Source organism: Mytilus californianus, unplaced genomic scaffold (genome assembly GCF_021869535.1).
Source record: "Mytilus californianus isolate M0D057914Y unplaced genomic scaffold, xbMytCali1.0.p SCAF_57, whole genome shotgun sequence".
NCBI classification, from domain to species: Eukaryota; Metazoa; Mollusca; class Bivalvia; order Mytilida; family Mytilidae; genus Mytilus; species Mytilus californianus.
The window spans coordinates 849,772-870,837 of NW_026262709.1; the positions used below are offsets into that span (position 1 = coordinate 849,772).

Consider the following 21,066-nt stretch of genomic DNA (forward strand, 5'->3'; position numbering starts at 1 on the left):
GTTAAGAATATGCAAGGTTTGAAATGGAATTGTATAAAAAAGAAACAGCAATTGGATCATGTAGATCAATGATATTTTCTATAAAGTTGCATTACTATCAGTACATATCAATTTGACGACTATTTCAAGGCCATGCCCACTTAGTCATTGTCATTGAATAAATGAGCAATTTTCAATGTTAAGTTTTCTGCTCAAGGTAGTTTAATAGGAACTACATGTGATAGATCAATGACATTTTCTATGTAGTTGTATTACTATCAGTGCATCTCAGTTTGAGATCATTTTGAAGCTCCGTCCTTTATGTCATGGTCAAGCAACTTTGAAAAAATTAGCAATGTTACTGTCCATTAGATTGGTTTTTTTTCTGAATTTTCTGTCATCTCTGTTTCAACATTTTATTGTATTATTAAGTTGATACATTGTATCTCATTGTAACATTACCTCATATCGCTTTTTTAGCACATCTGGCCTCATGGTCCATATAAGAGTCATAACCCTTTATTTATAAATTTAGATTTTCAAAAGACCAATATGATTTAAACATTTGTATGACTTCTTATACGAGTTATTGCCTTTGAATTGTGCTTATTGACAATTTTTTAGTTTAGAAAAACTATTATAGAAAGTGCCCTTATATAAACAGCAAAAATTATCAGCAATTCAAGATGCAGTTTTTGACAGTTCAGCAATTGAGGCTCCTTAAGGAGCCATCGATCTTGTACTCATACTGTAAGCTATAATTTAGGATGTTTTCTAAATGTCATTGCTTTGAACCATTTCACTGTTGAGTTGCTATAAAGGTCAACAGGTCATAAGGCAGTTCATTAAACTTTATGTTTACGAAATGAACAGACTTATTAAATTAAGGAAATTACTGATTTTTATGGTAATTTAATTTTAATCCTTAAATGAAAATTGCATCCATCGTGTCCACAGGCGCAGCAGTCATTTGGCTAATTTGATTTATACCTAATTTAGTTACCAATCATAAATGGAATATCTTTTGCTTTGAAATTCTATACATAATTAACTAAATGAACTATCCATAAAAAGTGACAAAATGAATTAATTGTATAATTTCATGATTCATGACTGAAAATTTTTTGAATGTTTCAAAGAATTCCAAGAATGTCAGAATGTATGACAAATAACCTTCAAGTTTTTTCTGTGAACGAAGTGCTAGTGTGAGAATAGATTATGTAATCTACAAGATTTATGGCAGCTGCTGCCTGCAGTTTTTAACAGAACAAAGGTATTCATTTGTTACAAATATGCTGGAATATATTGCAGAATTTGTCATTGTGCCATGATATGAACAATGGGTATTAGAGGGCAAATAGAGAACTTGGGAATAGCTTTATTCCTAATCACATTTTGATGATAGGGAACTTTCATCACAAGAGTGGAATTTCTATATTTCTTCTCTTTCAGTGAACTTCAATGAACTTCTTTGCAACATGGTGATCATGGATAGAAGGATTTGTGAATTAGGTGTTCATGGCAGATCTTTGATAGTCTCTGTTACTTATGGATGTACTTCAGGTCAGGTTTAGGAATATTTGTCAGATGTTTGGACTCCTTGGTTTTTTTCCTACGTTACAAAACAGTTTAAAATATTTTGCCCCATAACACCCATTTTTCTTTTCATATAAGACTTCAATAGCTCATAAAAGTTCATAAATTTTACCGAATTTAAGCAGATTCTAGATTTCTTTTCTTTCGATTTGAGACCCAAATGATACCAATGCAAATATAAGGTAAAAGACAGAGTCAGCCTTTTCCTACCATTTTTCATGAGTTTTAATTTTGGATAGAAGGATTTGCAAATTAGGTGTTAATGGCAGATCTTTGATAGTCTCTGTTACTTAATATAAATAAGAAGATGTGGTATGAGTGCCAGTGAGACCACTCTCCATCCAAGTCACAATTTATAAAAGTAAACCATTATAGGTCAAAGTACGGCCTTCAACACGGAGCCTTGGCTCACACCGAACAGCAAGCTATAAAGGGCCCCAAAATGACTAGTGTAAAACAATTCAAACAGTAAAACCAACAATCTAAGGGAACGACCATTTAACTATTGTGATTATTGATGAAAAAAATTTTGTGGTCAAGCAGATGACAAAAAAATTATTCTGAATCCAGATTTTCCCCATACCTTATAGTGTTAAATTTTGAAAAAAATAATTTGATTGGTAGCGTCCAAAAACTCAAAAAAAAATATTGTTAAAGATACCAGTGTATTGTTATAGAATGTTGACCTCCTTTGGTTATTTGTATTGTTTGGTTGCTATCTCATTTGAGTGTACACCATCTCTCCTTTTAAGTATATCAAAGATGTCATTGCTTTTCAATTTTGGTAATTGAATGCAAATGGTTTATCCTTTCTGTCTATTTGACTCTTAATGAAATAAAACTGCAACAAAATTTAAAACAACTTTTAGTTATAAATGCATTGTCCACTCAATGGGGTAATTAAGAATGAACAGGAATACTCTCAAAACTAGTTTATCCTTCCCACAGTTGATGTACCAGTCCTTAGTTAGGACTTGTGCCTGTTCCAGTAGGTCTAAGGCATCATTCCTGTTGAAATAAGCTTCTGCAAGTTACCATGGTTTCTTCAAACAGACTTATTTTCTTGAGCAATAGTTTCTGCAAGAAAAAATGTACATGTTTTGGTGTAGAAAAAAAAATTGGTATGATTTCACCTTGATATGAACAATAACTATACTGTCTCAGCTGGGTAGACCATAAATAAATATTAAATTTAGTCTACCTGTTTTAAAAAGAAAGTAATGCCAGGTGAGGTTATATGCTATAAATACTATATTTGTCCTTTTAAATCTTTTGTTCAATATTTGAATTACCTATATATTATGCTTTTGAAAGCTTCCGGATTGTAGGCAAAAATGTTATTTTCATATTTCATCAGTTAAATTATTGAACTAGAACAAAATTATCAGTCTTGTAAACATGTAAACAAGGAAATAAATTGATCCTCACAGTCGACTTTAAAGACAGAAATGGTAGGTTATTTTTTCTTTTAATAAATCCTCAAGTTGTACCTTAGATATACTTTTACCCAAAACAAATAGGAGAAAAATATGTAAATCAGGAACAAATCAGTGTGGCTTACAATAAGATTTAGTTATAAGACATTTTGTGAAAAAGAATTTCTGATTTATTTTGTTTATATACAAAGTGAAAGATTTTAAACTGACTTAAGATGTGCTGAGCCAGCGTAAAGTAATCACCAATCAATCAATCAATTAAACTGAAAAATAATCATGAAGTATTGAATGATTTCAGACCACCTAAAAGTTATATCAAGTTTAAAACAATAGATAAACTCTGCAATAATTTTAAATAGAAAAACAGTTTATAGTTTTGGTATTAACTACTAGTAACTCTACTTTGGTATTAACTACTAGTAACTCTACTTTGGTATTAACTACTAGTAACTCTACTTTGGTATTAACTACTAGTAACTCTACTTTGTAGAATTAGCAATGCAACAGTCTTAAATTGGTGAACATAGAAGTAAATATATTAACTACTAACCCCTACAAAAATAAATTATTGCTCGATAAATTTAGAATTTTATATAATTCCTGGTTATAAGGTACTTTCTCTTTTGGTTAATGCATGTTTAAACTAAAGATAATGATTGATGCAGATGTAATTTTAGGAGGGTATTTGGGAATAAATTACCTCCTTGTTTTTATGTATCTATAATGTTGGATGGCCTTGTAATTGACCATAACTTGTCCTGCCAGAAAATTACATTCTGTACTGTTGTATATAACACTTTACATGTAATTATACCAAATATCCCACTTAGCAGGGGTTCAAATTAGCGGTGGTCCGAGGTCCGTGACCTTCCACTATTGCAATCGGACTTTCATTTTGGTTACTAGCTACGCCCGACGGACCTTTGATTTGAAAGAAAATAAAAATTAACTTTGCCGACCTTTTGAACCACCAGTATCGTCATTTCAAAGCCATATTACTATTGACATGGTATACCCCTCGAGAGCGTACTTTAAACCATTTTAACTGTCGGCAAAATAAGTTTGTTAACCCATTAGAAGTGATGAAAGTTGCCTTAAGTAAATTTGTAATCCATTCATTGCATTAAAAACGTCATATTCCCTTCCAAACAGCGTTATAAACATCGTTTATTTTTGTAAATTTTTTCGTCCGCCATTGAAATATTTGTACAAACTACTAATCGGAGTCGGGAAACGGACCAGCTATGAATGAAAACCGGATTCTAAGGATAATGACTACGGTCCCATGAATGGCACATCTGACAGAAGAATATTGATCCCAAAGGGAAAAATTAAGCATTCCACACTTTCTTTTCTTTTTTGATGTAAAAAAAGTTCTTTCTATATAAGTGCTAGATATTTAGTTGGTAGTTTCTAACAAGAGAGGAACTAATATAATTGTGCAACATATGATGAACTTAAACAGCTATGAATTTGAACTGTTTCTTTAATTGAATTCTCGGTTATGAATTGAACAATTTAAAAAAAAGATACACATAGCCCTTTATATTATAATAAAAATCAAACATTGTAGAGCCTTGAGTGAGCACTTGTCTTTCAAATCTCACCACTTCTCCCTCATGATCAGTTTAAAAAAGAGAAGTCACTTCTTCCTATGATTCTGAAGTAGTTTAAGCCCTGAGATAATGGGATAATTACCAATAATTGAGACAACACACCCACCCACAGTGACAGCCTCCCCAATACCAAAAAAAAAAAAAGATTATTTGAATTCATAATATACATCTTCTTATATCTATTGTAAGACAATTACATCATTTATTATTATACATGTTATACCACAGTGACACTGACAGTTTAGTGCTACATTTATATGGTTGCCAGGCAATATATTTGTAAACTTAACAAAATATTGCATGCAGTTCAAATATAATTAAACAAGCTAACCTAAGACCAAAAACACATTAAAATCTTACTGAGTTATGAAATATTTCAAATAAAGTAGGACCTGGGATTTATGTTGTGGACCTTTCAGTTTGGAGTGTCAAAGGTCCTGGACTTTCCAGTACCAAATGTTAATTTGAACCCCTGCTTAGTTTTATTATTTCCCACTTAGTAGTATTATTTGGATGACTTCATACATGTCATATATAATAATCAACACAGTACTATACTATATATAATATACAGCTAAGTATTATTCTGGATGTAATATACATGTACAGGTAAATAAATTTTGGTTCATTCTTTTGATGAAAGTTCATCAACTTATCAAATACAGTAATTTCTAAAGTTATATTAAATTTGAGTTAACCACACTTCAGCATTGATGTTCATTAGCATCTCACATTTTCAAATCTAGTTTCACACACTTGTGATTGTAAATGATGACGGATTGATATCCACTGAACATAGAAAATGATAGTGCGAGTGGGGTATCCGTGTACTATGGACACAATTTCTTGTTTATTAATAGCTTGACATATTGTATTGACATGTCTATTGTTTAAGACTGTGTGTTGACTTCAAGATGTCCCTTGGTCTATTGTGTAATTGGGTTGCTGTCTTGTTCAGGGGTATTATTCAAATTTATTGAATGTGTTTTATAAAAGTAAATAGGTTGAAGGATGTTCAATCTCTCATGGATAAATATGTCAGGGTCAGTTTGTAAGTGGTAGTTTGTCACTTATACCTACCCATAATGTTAGACTGTGGTTACTTCCTGTGTTATAGGACAAGTTATAATATTTTAGAGGGGACTGTTCTATTATCCACATCTTGAATCACAGATAACTTTGTATTGGAATTTAAAGGCCGACATTTGTTATATTCTTTATAGAAATTATTTGCATTAGGACTGGAAGACTCACTATAAACAGTGAACAGTAAAAATCAGTGGAGGTCTAATTTGAATATAATCCATGGAAAATAAATTCAATTTTAAACTTTAAACTAGAAAACAGTGGTGTGTAGATTGTTCTGTTTTATGGTTAAATCAGATATCAGTTCTTTCTTAATTTCAATTCAGCATTACATAATTATTTAAATTACTTAGTCTTAACAGACAGTCAGACAACCCTTGTCTAACAGATAACCAGATCTCACATTAAGGTGACTACTATGCCTTGTTTTACTGTTTGCTGTGTATGAGTCAAACATTTTGTTTCCTGCATCTAATTTGGCTAAAGTATTATAATCCAGATAATCAAATCATCAAATATAGTTTATACTTTTCCTGTTAAAGGTTCAGATTTTTAATCCAGTCTTATCCGGTCCAGATCATCCGACCACCCAATGTTTTACAGTTTACTGCAGTACCATGTCAGCCTCTTCTTTAGTGTATTACCAGCCACTGTGTATCCAGGTGTTAAACATCTGGAGAGTTAATCTGTTCCGTTTCAGACATAGTTTAATTCTCTATAATCTATCCAGAAGCTGTTTATGATTTGATGATTGATTTAGGATTTGACACTTAATTACCTTCCTTTTGTTATACCTGCTATGAAAGAAGAATTGCAGTAAAAAAAGTATGGAAAAGAAATATAATGTTGATGGTTGTCTGCTACTAAAAATATATAGGCAGATACAGATTCAGAAATTTCATATAAAAGGGGGCAGTATTTTGCAATAGCATTAAATAAAAAGTCTTGAAACATTCAAATATTGTTTCAAGTATAACTCTGCAACCAACATGCTTTTTGGGGTTTATTCGTGGCAAAATCAGCAGGGGATCATACATTCATATGGCTACACAATACGGTCTGCATGAAGATGGTCCCTGTTTTTTTTGGCTTTTATTTGTTAGATTAAAGGTCTTATTTGTATGTGATAAAATTTGTCACTAATTTTCCATAGACCAATGGTTTACACTTTAAAGGTTTATTCAGGTTTATTTTCCAAAGGTCAGTGGTTTATATTGTTCAATGTTCTGTGGGGTTAAAAAATATCCTCCAAAGGTCAGTGGTTAATCCTCTACAGATCAGTAGGTTTGTATCCTCAAAATGTTGTTGTGTGGGTTTAAATCTTCAAAAGTCATTGGTTTACTCTTCAATGGTCAGTGGATTACTCTCAAAAGATCAGTGGATTACCTTCCAATGTTCTGAGAGTTTTAGGCTCCAAAGATCAGTGTATATATATATATATACCCTCTTGAATATTCTGTGGGGTTTACGATTCATTTACCATCCAAATGTATGTAATTTCCCTTCCAGTTTCTTCCATGAATAGAATTTGTTGCCATGTAAGTTTTAGTACAGAATGTTGCATTAAACATCAGTAAAGACGATATATTACAATGGAGAGAAGAGCTTAAGTCTTTGTTTAACTGAGGGTTCATGTGGTTCTGCTTTGTGAAATCTTATTAGAAATAATCAAAGGTGAAGCAATAAATGTTGTTAAAGATCAAAGTTATATAGTTAATTATTAGATCTGGTTGAAAGCCAGCATAACTCTGTTTGTAAACAATGGTCACCTGACCATGATTCAATACAAAGAATGTATAGTAAACAGATGATTCAGAGATAGGTTAAACAGACAGAGTTTTATGACAGGGTGTTAATATTTTTAGTCATACATACTGATGTACTAGAGATTGCACTTTGTAGATCTTACGATATAATGCTACTCAAAAAGTATACAGCTAATTCACAAATCCATGCTACCCAACACACATGACACAGGACATTTTATTAATACAGTGGATGGGCCCATTTATGCTATATTAGATAGAAGTTTTATCAATATACAGCTGATTTTCAAACCCATGCTGGACCATACATGAGATTAAGACAGTACAGACTAGTTCCCCAAAATGGTTCCCGTATTTCACCCCTGAGACTTAGAGATAAAACTTTAAGGAACCAGTATTAAACAGGTGAATTGCCTTTTAGGAATCGAGAAGACTAAACAGCATGAGGCATTTAGTTCCAAAAGCAAACAAAGGCATGGTGACCATTGCATGTTGACTGATTGCCTCTGTCATGTTATTTCAATCACATAATCAAAGGACCAGGCCAGGACAAAGTGTGCCATTATGATTAGAATATGACCAATGAAAAACAGAGAACGAGCAGATCACATGTTTTGGATCCAGAATTTTGAAAAGGGGGAGGGGGCACTAACAAGGCACCATTAAGAGAAAGACTCTTAAAAAGACCATGTATTAACCATATATGTAGCTTCATTGGAGGAGGGTTGATATTTTAAAAAAAGGGGGATTTTGTTACATGAGCAATTGATGCTCTTGTTAGCCTCTAGTTTCCTCTTTTCAGCCTTCAATATTACCTCTCATAAGTACATTATTGGTCATTACTTATGACAGAAATGTACAATGATTAGACAATACAATTCTACAGACATGACAGAATGTCTTCTGACTAGATATTTCATCAAATCTGACTAATTGCTTGTTCTTCATTTGACAGCTGTACAAAGGTATAGGTTATACATACAAGAGGATTGTTTGTTCCTCAAGGTATTTATATATCAAATTTGGGGTTTTAGATCGCTGAAAAACATGCATGGAAAATGGAAATAGATAGTTTAACAGCATTCAGAAGAATGTATGGATAATGAAAAATGGCTTCCTAACTTAGAAAAATGAAGTACAGTTGGTAAATTCATTTTACATAATGACTACCGTTATTGCTGTGGGTTAAAAATAGATTTCAAAAAACATATATGTTCTCAGATCTGAACTTTTTCCAAATTCTTGAGTGAATTTCGTCTTGTGTATTCATTCGAGCTGCTTTATTTTTCCCTTTTGGAACTTAAGTAGTTTTATCTAGGAAAATCTTCAAACAGTCATTCCAAAGACATAATCAGATATTAGATTAAGCATCTGGGAATTTAGCTGCTAACTTGCATCCTTAATTTGAATTCCTAAAGACAATTAATGTTTTTTATTCTAACAGAATATTGTAGACAATACAGATTTTGCACTTTACCAATTAAGAATATCATAAAACTTGCTCATGAAATAAACAAAACTTATTGCTTTGAATGCACCACAGATACAAAAGATGTAAATGGAATAAAAGATTTTGCCAGACAATAATTAGTGACGTAAATTAGCAGATAACTGGATTGATATTTCCTTCCCTTGATTGTTGTCAATGGTTGTATTCAATGTTCATATTAGCATTGATTAGCAATTTTATTATACCCCACGCAACGAGTTGCGGAGGGTATAATGTTTTTGACCCGTCAGTCCGTCTGTAAGTCCGTCAGTCCATCAGTCCTGTTTCTTAACATCGCAACATCTCTCAAACCACACAACAGAATTTCACGAAACCTTTTTAGATAATAAGGACATACTATGTAGTTGTGCATATCGACAGGAAATTAGGATTCAATCCTTTTTCTAGGAGTTACGCCCCTTTGAACTTATTTACTTTAATGTACTACTGCAACAGTTTGTCATCGCAACTCCTCTCAAACCACACAACAGAATTTCATGAAACCTTTTCAGATAATAAGGACATACTACGTAGATGTGCATATGGAAAGGAAATTACGATTCAATTTTTTTTCCAGGAGTTACGCCCCTTTGAACTTATTTGCCCAATATACTACTGCAACCTTTTGTCATCGCAACTCCTCTCAAACCACACAACAGAATTTCATGTAACCTTTTCAGATAATAAGGACATACTACGTAGATGTGCATATCGACAGGAAATTACGATTCAATTTTTTTTCCAGGAGTTACGCCCCTTTGAACTTATTTGCCCAATATACTACTGCAACCTTTTGTCATCTCAACTCCTCTCAAACCACACAACAGAATTTCATGAAACCTTTTCAGATAATAAGGACATACTACGTAGATATGCATATCGACAGGAAATTACGATTCAATATTTTTTCCAGGAGTTATGCCCCTTTGAACTTATTTGCCCAATATACTACTGCAACCTTTTGTCATCGCAACTCCTCTCAAACCACACAACAGAATTTCATGAAACCTTTTCAGATAATAAGGACATACTATGTAGATGTGCATATTGACAGGAAATTATGATTCAATTTTTTTTTCTGATACAATTTTTTTTTCTTACACTTATTTTATTTCTCCAATGACAATGTGGGGACGTGGGGTATGTGAGCGCGCCCACTAAGGTTCTTTAATTTATGGTTGATTATAATAGTTTAACAGTCCTACACAGATATATTAATGATCATGAATCCAAATTATTTGAAGTCCTATTTTCAACTGGGTTTATTCTGACAGAAATTCAGGTTAATTTGATATGGGGATGTACAGTGGGCCAGTGGTGGTTGGGTGGTGGCTCCGGTTGTTTCTGTGCAATAACTTATGAACCTTTAAACCAACACCTTTTAAATTTGGAATTGTACCATGTTGACAAAATGAAGGTCAAGTTAGATGTTAGCTAATTTTCATTTTTGTCATTCAGGAGTAATATGATCCTTGATTGAATGGAAAATGGGAACTAATTATGTCTTTAAGGTTCAATAACTTCTGAACATGCAGTTCATACAATGCTTTTCAACTTTTAATAAGTGCAATTGTTACTGATGACAAAATTGAGGGGTTTTTAGATATTGAAGCTTTTCACTTTAGCTGTTCAGGAGTTAAGGTACTCAATTATTTTTTTTAAAATGGTGGTTTATGTCGTTTCCATTCAATGAAGGAGAACTATTAAATTGAAGGTAAGTTAGATATTGACAATTTTCACTTTTGACGTTTAGGAGTTATGCTTCTTGAATGAGTTGAAAATGGCTTTTTATAGATATAAGAAGATCTGGTATGAGTGCCAATGAGACAACTCTCCATCTAAGTCAAAATTTATAAAAGTAAACCATTATAGGTCAAAGTAGGGTCTTCAACACGGAGCCTTTGCTCACAACGAACAGCAAGCTATAAAGGCCCCCAAAAATTACTAGTGTAAAACCATTCAAATATGTCTTTTCCGTGCAATAACTTGAGAACTATTTAACTAATTCTTTTCAAATTAGAAGTCATCTATGTTCTTACTGATGGCATAAGTTATGATCCTTCATTCCTTAAACAATTACACTAAAAAATGTTATAAAAACCCTGTTGACTGTCATTGATAGACAGCCTCTTGTATTTTATTGAAACATTATTTCTGTCTTTTAACAAAGTAGGGTTATATTGTGAGATAGAGTCACCTGAATCTGTTTCCTAATTTACTTTTAAGGTGGTACCTAACACTACAGGGAGATAACTCTGTAAAAATCAGCTAAACGTTTTAATTACGTTGTATTGTTAAGGAAATATTAAGCTTCTCAATGATCAAAATTAGTGTTTGTCAAACTGCTATATAACCAATGAAATTTTTCTGATAAAGTGGTTGGTTCAAATTTTTTGAAATTTTTATATTTTTGTCAAAGGGTCAAAGTAAACATTTGTCAAAATTTTATGAAAATTAAACGAGCCAAATTAATATTAGTCAAGGTGTTGGGTACCATCTTAATCAAGTTTTTATTTACTAAAGGAGGTGGTACATTTTAGGCTTATTTGACACTTTTAATTTTACCGAAAGTAAAATTTGGAGGGATGGAGGAGGGGGATTCTGGCTTGGTAGTAACTGGAAAAACTAGGATGAAAATGAATATTTTGCATTAATTAAATGCCAAAAAATAATTATGCACAAAAGTGAAAATATATAAGCCCTACTAGCAACAGGTTTGCCCTCCTTAAAAAAATAACTAGCCATTCTCTTGTATTATTACATATTAAAATTCAATACATGTATATGCTTTCACAAAATATTATTATAATATTTGGCTTGATGACACAATTTTTACTTGGGGTAAGTTGAACCAACACCCTATGTTGGAAAAAGTGGAAGGGCAATTGTTTGGTGGCAGTGTTTTATTTCATTTACAGATGTTCAAATACTCATGTTTGCCTACTAATTTTGATAAAAGGGAGGTAATTAATACATATCAGCAGAAAGGGAGGTAATTAACTCATTTTACTGATAAAGTTCTGATAATTCTTGATAAAATGCCATAAATAAATAGAAAAGTTTGTTGATGATAGCTTCATTACAGTTTTTATTTACTGTAAATCTGATCAACATTTTATTGATCAGAGAATCATTTTAAAATGAAATATGTCTGTCTTGATTTTAAGGCTGCTGAAAAGTTATAAGGGTGTGTTCGGGGAAGTCACTCAGGTTGCTCCTAGATTAATTCAAAGACCAGAGAAATAATTAAGTTAAGAAAGTAAAAATGATGGACAGACATAGAATTATGCAAATCCTGTACTCTAACTTTTACTTACAGTGTAAGCATCATGGTGTAAGTTACACCATAATGCTATGAAATGTAATTGGATGTCCTGCATTTATCTTGCTTGACCAAAGATGATGCAGGTGTTTGAACCGACAACCTCCTGTTGAAAAAGGCTAGCGATCACTTAGGATGAACTACTTAACCATTTAGGCCACTACCAGCCAAATTTCCAAATAAAACAAAAATATATTTTGAGGCGAATACGGCCATTGAAAAGTTGACACTTTCATGACTAAAGAGTTTCTGCCATTCTGAAATATGGAATAGGATCCCAGTTACAGGATACCTGCAGTCCAATACCCACGAATGATGTCCCTTAATAAATCTACCATCTTTTAAATGGGATAGTGTACGGAGATGAAAATTATGTAAAGATGCTTAAATTTGTAGTATATCTAAAGGGTATTCATTAAACTTTCAACTTCTGTTAAATTTTCAGTGATTCTTAAATTTATAGGGTGGATGATTGTCTGAGTAAATGGTCCAAATTTTATTTTCGATTTTAATCAGGAAGTTAATAAAATGACCCTATTAATACTCAAAACAGTATTGCTCTCTTATTAATGCCGGTCATGACCTTTCAAGAATTCTCCCAGAAACCATGAAGGGGGCTACTATTATGAAAAAGTAATTTAAATGTTGCAGACTATAATAAATAAAGGGAATAAAAAATCTGCCCATCAATTTGTATAAAATTGCATTGAAGTAATAGGGGAAATAATTGGGTCCCCGTTCCATATTTACAGGTGTCTGTGGTATAATTGTACAGCTGGTATCACTCTGTACTTATCAGTTTGTGTGTTTAACATTTCAAGACATGAAATAATGCAAAATCCATGCATATTTCTCTGCATGTATCATAAATATGCTTAATATCAAACAGAGATAAGATTCACTATGATAATAACAGATAAAAAAAGTGCACAGTTTTGTTTCCTTAATCAAAATTCAGTCTTCTATATTAATATCTTTATAAGTTACAGGATGGGTTGTTGATCAATTTATCTGATTGTTGGAAAATGAAATCTCAGTATGCTGAGAGGCGTTTTCACATTTGATGCCAGCGTTTTCTCTTTTAAAACCAGCGATTACATGTATTATTAATAATGATCAAGGAAAACATGCAAATGTTATATTTTTTAGCATTCATTAAGCATTAAGTACATGTCAAGATTATATGTCAGAATTAATGCCAAATTCTATAATTCCTTTGTAAAAAAAATACACTGTCTTGAACTTGTGAGAAGGAATAAGGTTTTGCTCCATGTTGAAGGCCTCATTGATACATTGTACTTTGAAGATGAAGAACAGCAATAAGATTTCGTGTCATGAACAGTCATCACATCCTGTCTTTTCCGTTACTGTGAGAAGCTGATTCTTTTGGTTATTTTTGTATTTTTGGTTTGTGAACTTTTATATTTTATCAACTTATTACAGTACATTTGCCACTGGACATAAAGAAACCAACATGCAACTTATCCAACAATCTGGTTTCTTCTCTGGCAAAATGGAGCAAGAGACTTACATTTGATTTTGTACAAAGGTGAAAGGTGAAAAATCTAAGTCAAGGGTCATAATCATTAAACAGCCTTGTCCTTTGATCTTTGGTGGATAGTTGTTCTAGTTGGGAATCATACCACATCTCCATATCAATTCATCTGTGGATCAATTGACATATTAGTCCACAGTTATCAAACAGTACTTATGGAAAGTCATGGCGAAGAACTAAATTTCTGAAGAGTTCGAAATATCAAGGTCAAGAGAGGTCAAACTTGATTTTTTTCAAATTACCACCAGCTACATTTATGAAGAATTAACTTTTATTTTAATTAATGAGAGAAATAACAAAATAGCTAGAATCACCCCCAGAAGTCCACAACTATAAAACTCTTGTAAATTACTGGAAAAAATAATTAAAGCAATGGTCATTACAACTCTCAATAGTAGAGATAAGTATTGGATACCGACTATAAAATCTCCATTAAGTACATTGACTTCATTGTAAGTATCATTTGCCAGAAATTGTCTAGACTAGAAAGTTGATTGTTGTCCAATATTGTTTGATGAAATAAATATTGGTTTTAGGCCAAACCATGACTTTGCGAGGCTCCCTTAGGTAAACTTCATCAAAGAGACTGTATTAATTGGCTTGAATTCTTTTTACATGTATAAAAATGCATAAATTTCCGTACTACAGATTTCCCAAAAAGTTAATGTCTGGGTTTATTTAGACTTTACATAGCCATTACCCATAGTATCCAGATTACTTTCTCATTTCAACAAGTATAAGCAAAACGAGAGACTTAATACAAGAGATTTAGAACTCCATTTAATGGCCATTTATTCTATTAAAATCTCATCATTCTACTACTTTTTCATATGCATTTGTATAAAGATATGTATTCCTTCTCCTTTAATTTTTTCTCATTTTAAGGAAATGGTTTAAAAGGTTTGAAAAAAATCTCGTAAAATATAGATTTTATGAACAATGAAAGTCAAAAATTGACATCAACATATTGAAAATGTTGACAAGTCACATGAAGAGTGAGTGGTATATGGTTAATACTTTGTTACTTGTTTTGGGTAGTACAAATATGATGTTATAGAACAGGTAATCAGTCCCCTACTGACGAAGTTGAAGGGGACTTTGGGTTTGCACTCCGTCCTTCTGTCTGTCCATCTGTCAGTCCGTCAAATCGGTTTTCCACACTTTTTTTCTTCATGCTTGAAGATATTGATTTGATATTTAGTGTATTGTTTTATCATGACAAGTTACAGATCAAGTTCGAATTTTGTTCTTGTCTGATGATTTTGTGCAGAGTTATGATCCTTAGACTTAGAAAAATCACTAAAATAATCAGTTTTCCGAATTATTTTGTCATTCTTGAAGATATTGATTTGATAATTGGGATATAGTTTTATTGTCGAGCCTGTGACTTTTGTCGCAGAAAGCTTGACATAGGGATAGTGATCCGGCTTCGGCGGCGGCGTTAGCTAACTTCTTAAAAGCTTTATATTTTAGAAGGTGGAAGGTCTGGATGCTTCATACTTTGTATATGGATGCCTCATGTTACGAAGTTTCCGTCAGTCACATGTCCAATGTCCTTGACCTCATTTTCATGGTTCAGTGACTACTTGAAAAAAAAGTTCAGATTTTTTGTAATGTTAGATTCTCTCTTATTATAAGTAATAGGATAACTATATTTGGTATGTGCGTACCTTGACCTCGACCTCATTTCATGGATCAGTGAACAAGGTTAAGTTTTGGTGGTCAAGTCCATATCTCAGATACTATAAGCAATAGGTCTAGTATATTCGGTATATGGAAGGACTGTAAGGTGTAAATGTCCAACTGGCAGGTGTCATCTGACCTTGACCTCATTTTCATGGTTCAGTGGTTATAGTTAAGTTTTTGTGTTTTGGTCTGTTTTTCTTATACTGTATGCCATAGGTCTACTATATTTGGTGTATGGAATGATTGTAAGGTGTACATGTCTAGCGGGCAGGTGTCATCTGACCTTGACCTCATTTTCATGGTTCAGTGGTCAAAGTTAAGTTTTTGAGTTTTGGTCTTTTTTTCTAATACTATGTGCAATAGTTCAACTATATTTGGTATGTGCGTACCTTGCAAGGTCCTCATGCCCTTCAGACAGTTTTCACTTGACCTCGACCTCATTTCATGGATCAATGAACAAGGTTAAGTTTTGGTGGTCAAGTCCATATCTCAGATACTATAAGCAATAGGTCTAGTATATTTGGTGTATGGAAGGACTGTAAGGTGTACATGTCCAACTGGCAGGTGTCATCTGACCTTGACCTCATTTTCATGGTTCAGTGGTTATAGTTAAGTTTTTGTGTTTTGGTCTGTTTTTCTTATACTATATGCAATAGTTCAACTATATTTGGTGTATGGAAATATTTTATGATTTATTTGGCAGTCACGCAGGTTTTATTTGACCTTAGCCTCATTTTCAAGGTTCATTGCTCAGTGTTAAGTTTTTGTGTTTTGGTCTGTTTTTCTTAAACTATAAGCAATAGGTCAACTCTATTTGTTGTATGGAAGAATTGTTAGCTGTACATGCCTGCCTAGCATGGTTCATCTGACCTTGACCTCATTTTCATGGTTCATTGGTCAATGTTTAGTTTACTTGGTTAATGTTAAGTTTATGTGACAGTTGTAATAAAGCTTTATATTTAGGACTATCAACATAATATCAATGATTAGTAAAGAAGGCGAGACATTTCAGCGTGTGCACTCTTGTCATGACAAGTTACAGTTTAAGTTTGAATTTTGTTCCAGTCTGATGATTTTGTGCAGAGTTATTGTCCTAATGGACTTCGAAAATTCACTCAAATAATAAGTTTTCCACACTTTTTTTCATCATGCTTGAAGATATTGATTTGAAAATTGGTATATAATAAGTTTTATAATGACAATTTAAAGATCAAGTTCAAATTTTGTTCCGGTCTGATGATTTTGTGCAGAATTATGGTCCTTGGACTTAGAAAATTCACTTAAAAAATCAGTTTTCAACACTTTTTTTCGTCATGCTTGAAGATATTGATTTGATATTTAAGTCTCCCAAACGAAGTTACGAAATTTGGGAAGACTTATTGGTTTTGTTCACTTCTTCTTCTTCTTCTTCTTCTTCCGCCGCTTTTAAATTTGAACTTGTCCGCACCCGTTCTCCAAAACCGCTTGTCGGATCAACTTAGGGTTTCACAATATGTTAGACTAACATGTATAGTGGTGCAATCAGGGTTTTGTTTGTGCAATGGGGTTTGTAAATGGGGTAATTTGAGGGGCAAAAAGAAAGGAGGGTTTTACTATAGAAACCTATGGGATTTAATTTTTTTAAATTTTCAAATGATTATAAATTGAAAACCATTTGTGAAAGACAATCTTTTTAATTGAAAATGTTCTAAATGATAAAGCCCATTAAATGAAATACAGGGTTAGTCTGTAGGGGTCACCCCCACCCCCCTGCCATTTAAGAAAGTTCTAATATCTTGTAAGTGGTAAAGATCCCCACCCCTAAACCATATATATTCTGATTTGTTATACTAAGATGGTTTGAATGATATACAGGGTTAGTCCCCAGGGGTCATCCCGACCCCCTGCCATTTGAGAAAGTTCTAATATCTTGTAAATGGTCGAGATCCCCACCCCTAAACCATATATATTCTGGTTTGTCATGATAAAGCAGATCAAATGAAATACAGGGTTAGTCCCCAGGGGTCATCCCGACCCCCTGCAATTTGAGAAAGTTCTAACATCTTGTAAATGGTCAAGATCCCCACCCCTAAACCGTATATATTCTGGTTTGTCATGCAAAGATGGTTTGATGACATACAGGGTAAGTCCCCAGGGGTCATCCCGACCCCCTGCTATTTGTGAAAGTTCTAATATCTTGTGAATGGTCGAGATCCCCACCCCTAAACCATATATATTCTGGTTTGTTGTGCCAAGATGATTTGAATGATGTACAGGGTTAGTCCCCAGGCATCACTAATGCATATAACTTTACTAGACCAAACCAATTTTCACTGAGCTTTGCTCAATGTCAGGCAACTCTTGGAATTACGAATTATAGGAGCTTCGTTTGGGAGACTTCATAACAGCATCCTGTTACAATCATTTCTTGTTGTTACATAGTTTACACCATGACAAGTTATAGATCAAGTTAGAATTTTGTTCCAATGCAATGAATTTTTAACTGGTAGGGACTATGTATTGCCATGCAATACTCACAGAATGCTTGTTAACCTTATGATGTAAAACAAGCTTACATATAATTATTTTTGAGGGAGGGAGACAGATGATCTTCGAACATTATTAGTGATATTCTCTCTTATACCTGACTTGGGTTAAACATATACTTTGTAAATGAAAACAGTTATTCGGTTAATCTCATTGTGACAGTATTTATTTAAAGGAAAGAAACTAAGTGGGTGTACAGTCTGTAGATTGTAAATATGTTTTTGATTTATCTGTCTGTAATTTTTTCACATCTTCCTTTAAATGATTGGATATAATAAGTATAATCAAGAGACATTCATTTCATATTTAAAAAACTCTAATTTTACTTCATACCATGAAAATATTGGCATGTGGAAGCCCACAATCAAAAGTTAATAAAAGTTGTATATAAAATGTGACATTTCCAATATGATATGAAAATGTTACATTATATAAATATTACAAAGGGCATTTTATTATTTGAATCTACTATGATATTTCTTTTAATGCACCAAAATCATTGTTTGACATTTGTTATCATCTGCTCCTGTATGTAGATATATAGTTACAGAAATTTAATAAATTTGTTTGGTTATTTACTAATGAAAATTTGTCTGTCCTAAAATATTTAGGGAATTGTGTTATTAAATGTCTAGATATTAGACGAAATGTAATAAATACACATAATAACGATGATTAATGTAATGGTTTTATGGATCTCAGGTCCTGCCTGGAATACAATGTACATGATTTATATAAGATGAAGAAATATATGTAACTCTATAACTGTATGAACATTTGATATTTCATTTCGATGTAAAAAAATTGTTTTTGTTACAAATCATAATATATTGTTTTGTGTGTATAAATGTCATGCTGCCCATTAAGGGCCCTTGATTGGAACAATAAATATTCTATTCTTATATTGACTGCCAAGTGAAAATTCAAGATTAAGGTCAAAACCAGATATTATGGAGAGGAGTAATTGTTATCATAGAAAAAACTACATTAATTATGTTTAAATTTTTTTTATATTTTATTTTATACTGTAAAAATTGAAGCCCACGATCAAAAGTTAATAAAGGTTGTATATATATATGAGCTGCGTATGATAGAAATCGACCTTATGCAAATGAATTTCAATACATCTGTTAACCTATTACGGGTTGAAAAAATCTACAAGTAAAGCAATATAATTAAAATTATATTTGTTTGAAAATTAAGACACAAGAATCCTACAAAACAGACAAAAAATCGTCTTTTATTTCATATTTGAATGTTCCAAAATCAGTCAACTTCTTATACATGTACATGACTATATGTGCACTTGTATATGGTCGATTTCTATCCAATGCATCTCATATGATATATCCAATATGATAAGCATATATATGAATCCACGATGATATCCTAATGTTGATGTTTGACACTCCTGTATGATGAGGTTTGAAGTTTTAGGAATTTAAATGTTTAGTGCCAAGTGAAGTTTTTTCAGGATATGATGGGTCGAAACCAGAGAGGATTTAGGCTCAGGTTTAATTTACCTACAATAAATACACTTAATTGCTGAACATTTTTACTGGAATTAAAATTTAATATGGAATTAAAATTTAATATTCAATGTTAATTTATTTTTTATTAAAGATATTTCAAAAACTTAATAAAGTTCTAAACTGTATTTATGAAATTAATTTATTAATTTACAAATTGCAGCATTTGTCTTTTATCAAACATGTCAAACAATTGGATCTATTGACTTGATTACAAATAAAAACCATATACCATAGGCAGACACTAATTTCCAATCAATAGAACTATGATGTATTATTATACAATAATTGTATTTTGATTGCTTTGATTAATGTTCCGATGGGGATGACAAAATTTGATTATAAAGTATTGCGTGATGTTAGGAACATGAGAATTGGGAAATACTAATTCAATATTTCATATAACTTGTAAGCAACTTTTATATTTTTTGCCAAGAACTGATTTTTTTTAAAGTTTAATTTGGATGTATTGCAGTGTTCTGGTAATATCTAATTGCAGACAAAATGACCATTGTGTTATCATTCATTTCAGGAGGATTTAAAAGAAAAAAGTGTTGAAACCGTTGATGATCAATTAAATTGTGAGAATGAACCGGAAACAGTCAGTAAAGAACCTGAGAATATATCTGTAGACACTGAGAACAAGACACAAGAACCCGTCAATAAATCAGAAGAACTTGTGAACCAGACACAAGAACCTGTCAGTAAATCAGAAGAACTAGTGAACCAGACACAAGAACCTGTCAGTAAATCAGAAGAACTAGTGAGCAAGACACAAGAACCTGTCAGTAAATCAGAAGAACTAGTGAGCAAGACACAAGAACCTGTCAGTAAATCAGAAGAACTAGTTAACGAGACACAAGAACCTGTAAGTAAATCAGAAGAACCTGAGAACAAGACAAAAGAACTTGTCAGTAATTCAGAAGAACCAGAAAACAAGACAACAGAATCTGTTAAGTCAGTGAAATTTCAACAAGAGAAAACAAATGAAGGAACAGAAAAACCTAAAGTAGCCAAGGTAAGTGAGATTTATAGATAGAAAAATTTGTATGGGTTCTGCGGAACCCAGAGTCTCGCCTACTTTTGCTGTTGTCTATGTCTTCAGTGTGATAGGGGAATGCACATAATAGATTTACAGCTAATGAAATAAAATGTTTGAAATGTATGAAAAAAGTTATGCTTGTAAAAAATGAATACAGTATGCAATCAAATCTATAGATTTATAAAAGAGTTGAAACATAAATTTATTGAATGAACAAATGATAAAGAAGATAATGATAACCAAGTCCATTTATAAGTAATATATGGAAAAACAGGAAATTTTTTTTTACAAAATTTCCTTCTAGATACTAGCTTTTGATCATAAACAAGCTTCTGTCCAAGTTTGGTACAAATCCAGGATAGTTTAAGAAAGTAATTAGAATTTTTAAAAATTTAACTACAGAGTGAATGTAATGTTAACTGGCAGAAAAACTAAGTC

At 32.3% G+C, this 21,066-nt stretch overlaps 1 protein-coding gene across 1 annotated transcript in view; it reads left to right on the forward strand.

The window, feature by feature from the left end:
• The window catches only part of LOC127703947 (uncharacterized), a 124,670-nt gene that overhangs the window by 81,118 nt on the left and 22,486 nt on the right, over nt 1–21,066 (forward strand). The window contains exon 10 of the mRNA XM_052207986.1: nt 20,119–20,604. Coding sequence (XP_052063946.1) covers nt 20,119–20,604 — 486 coding nt within the window. The remainder of the gene's footprint in view (nt 1–20,118; nt 20,605–21,066) is intronic.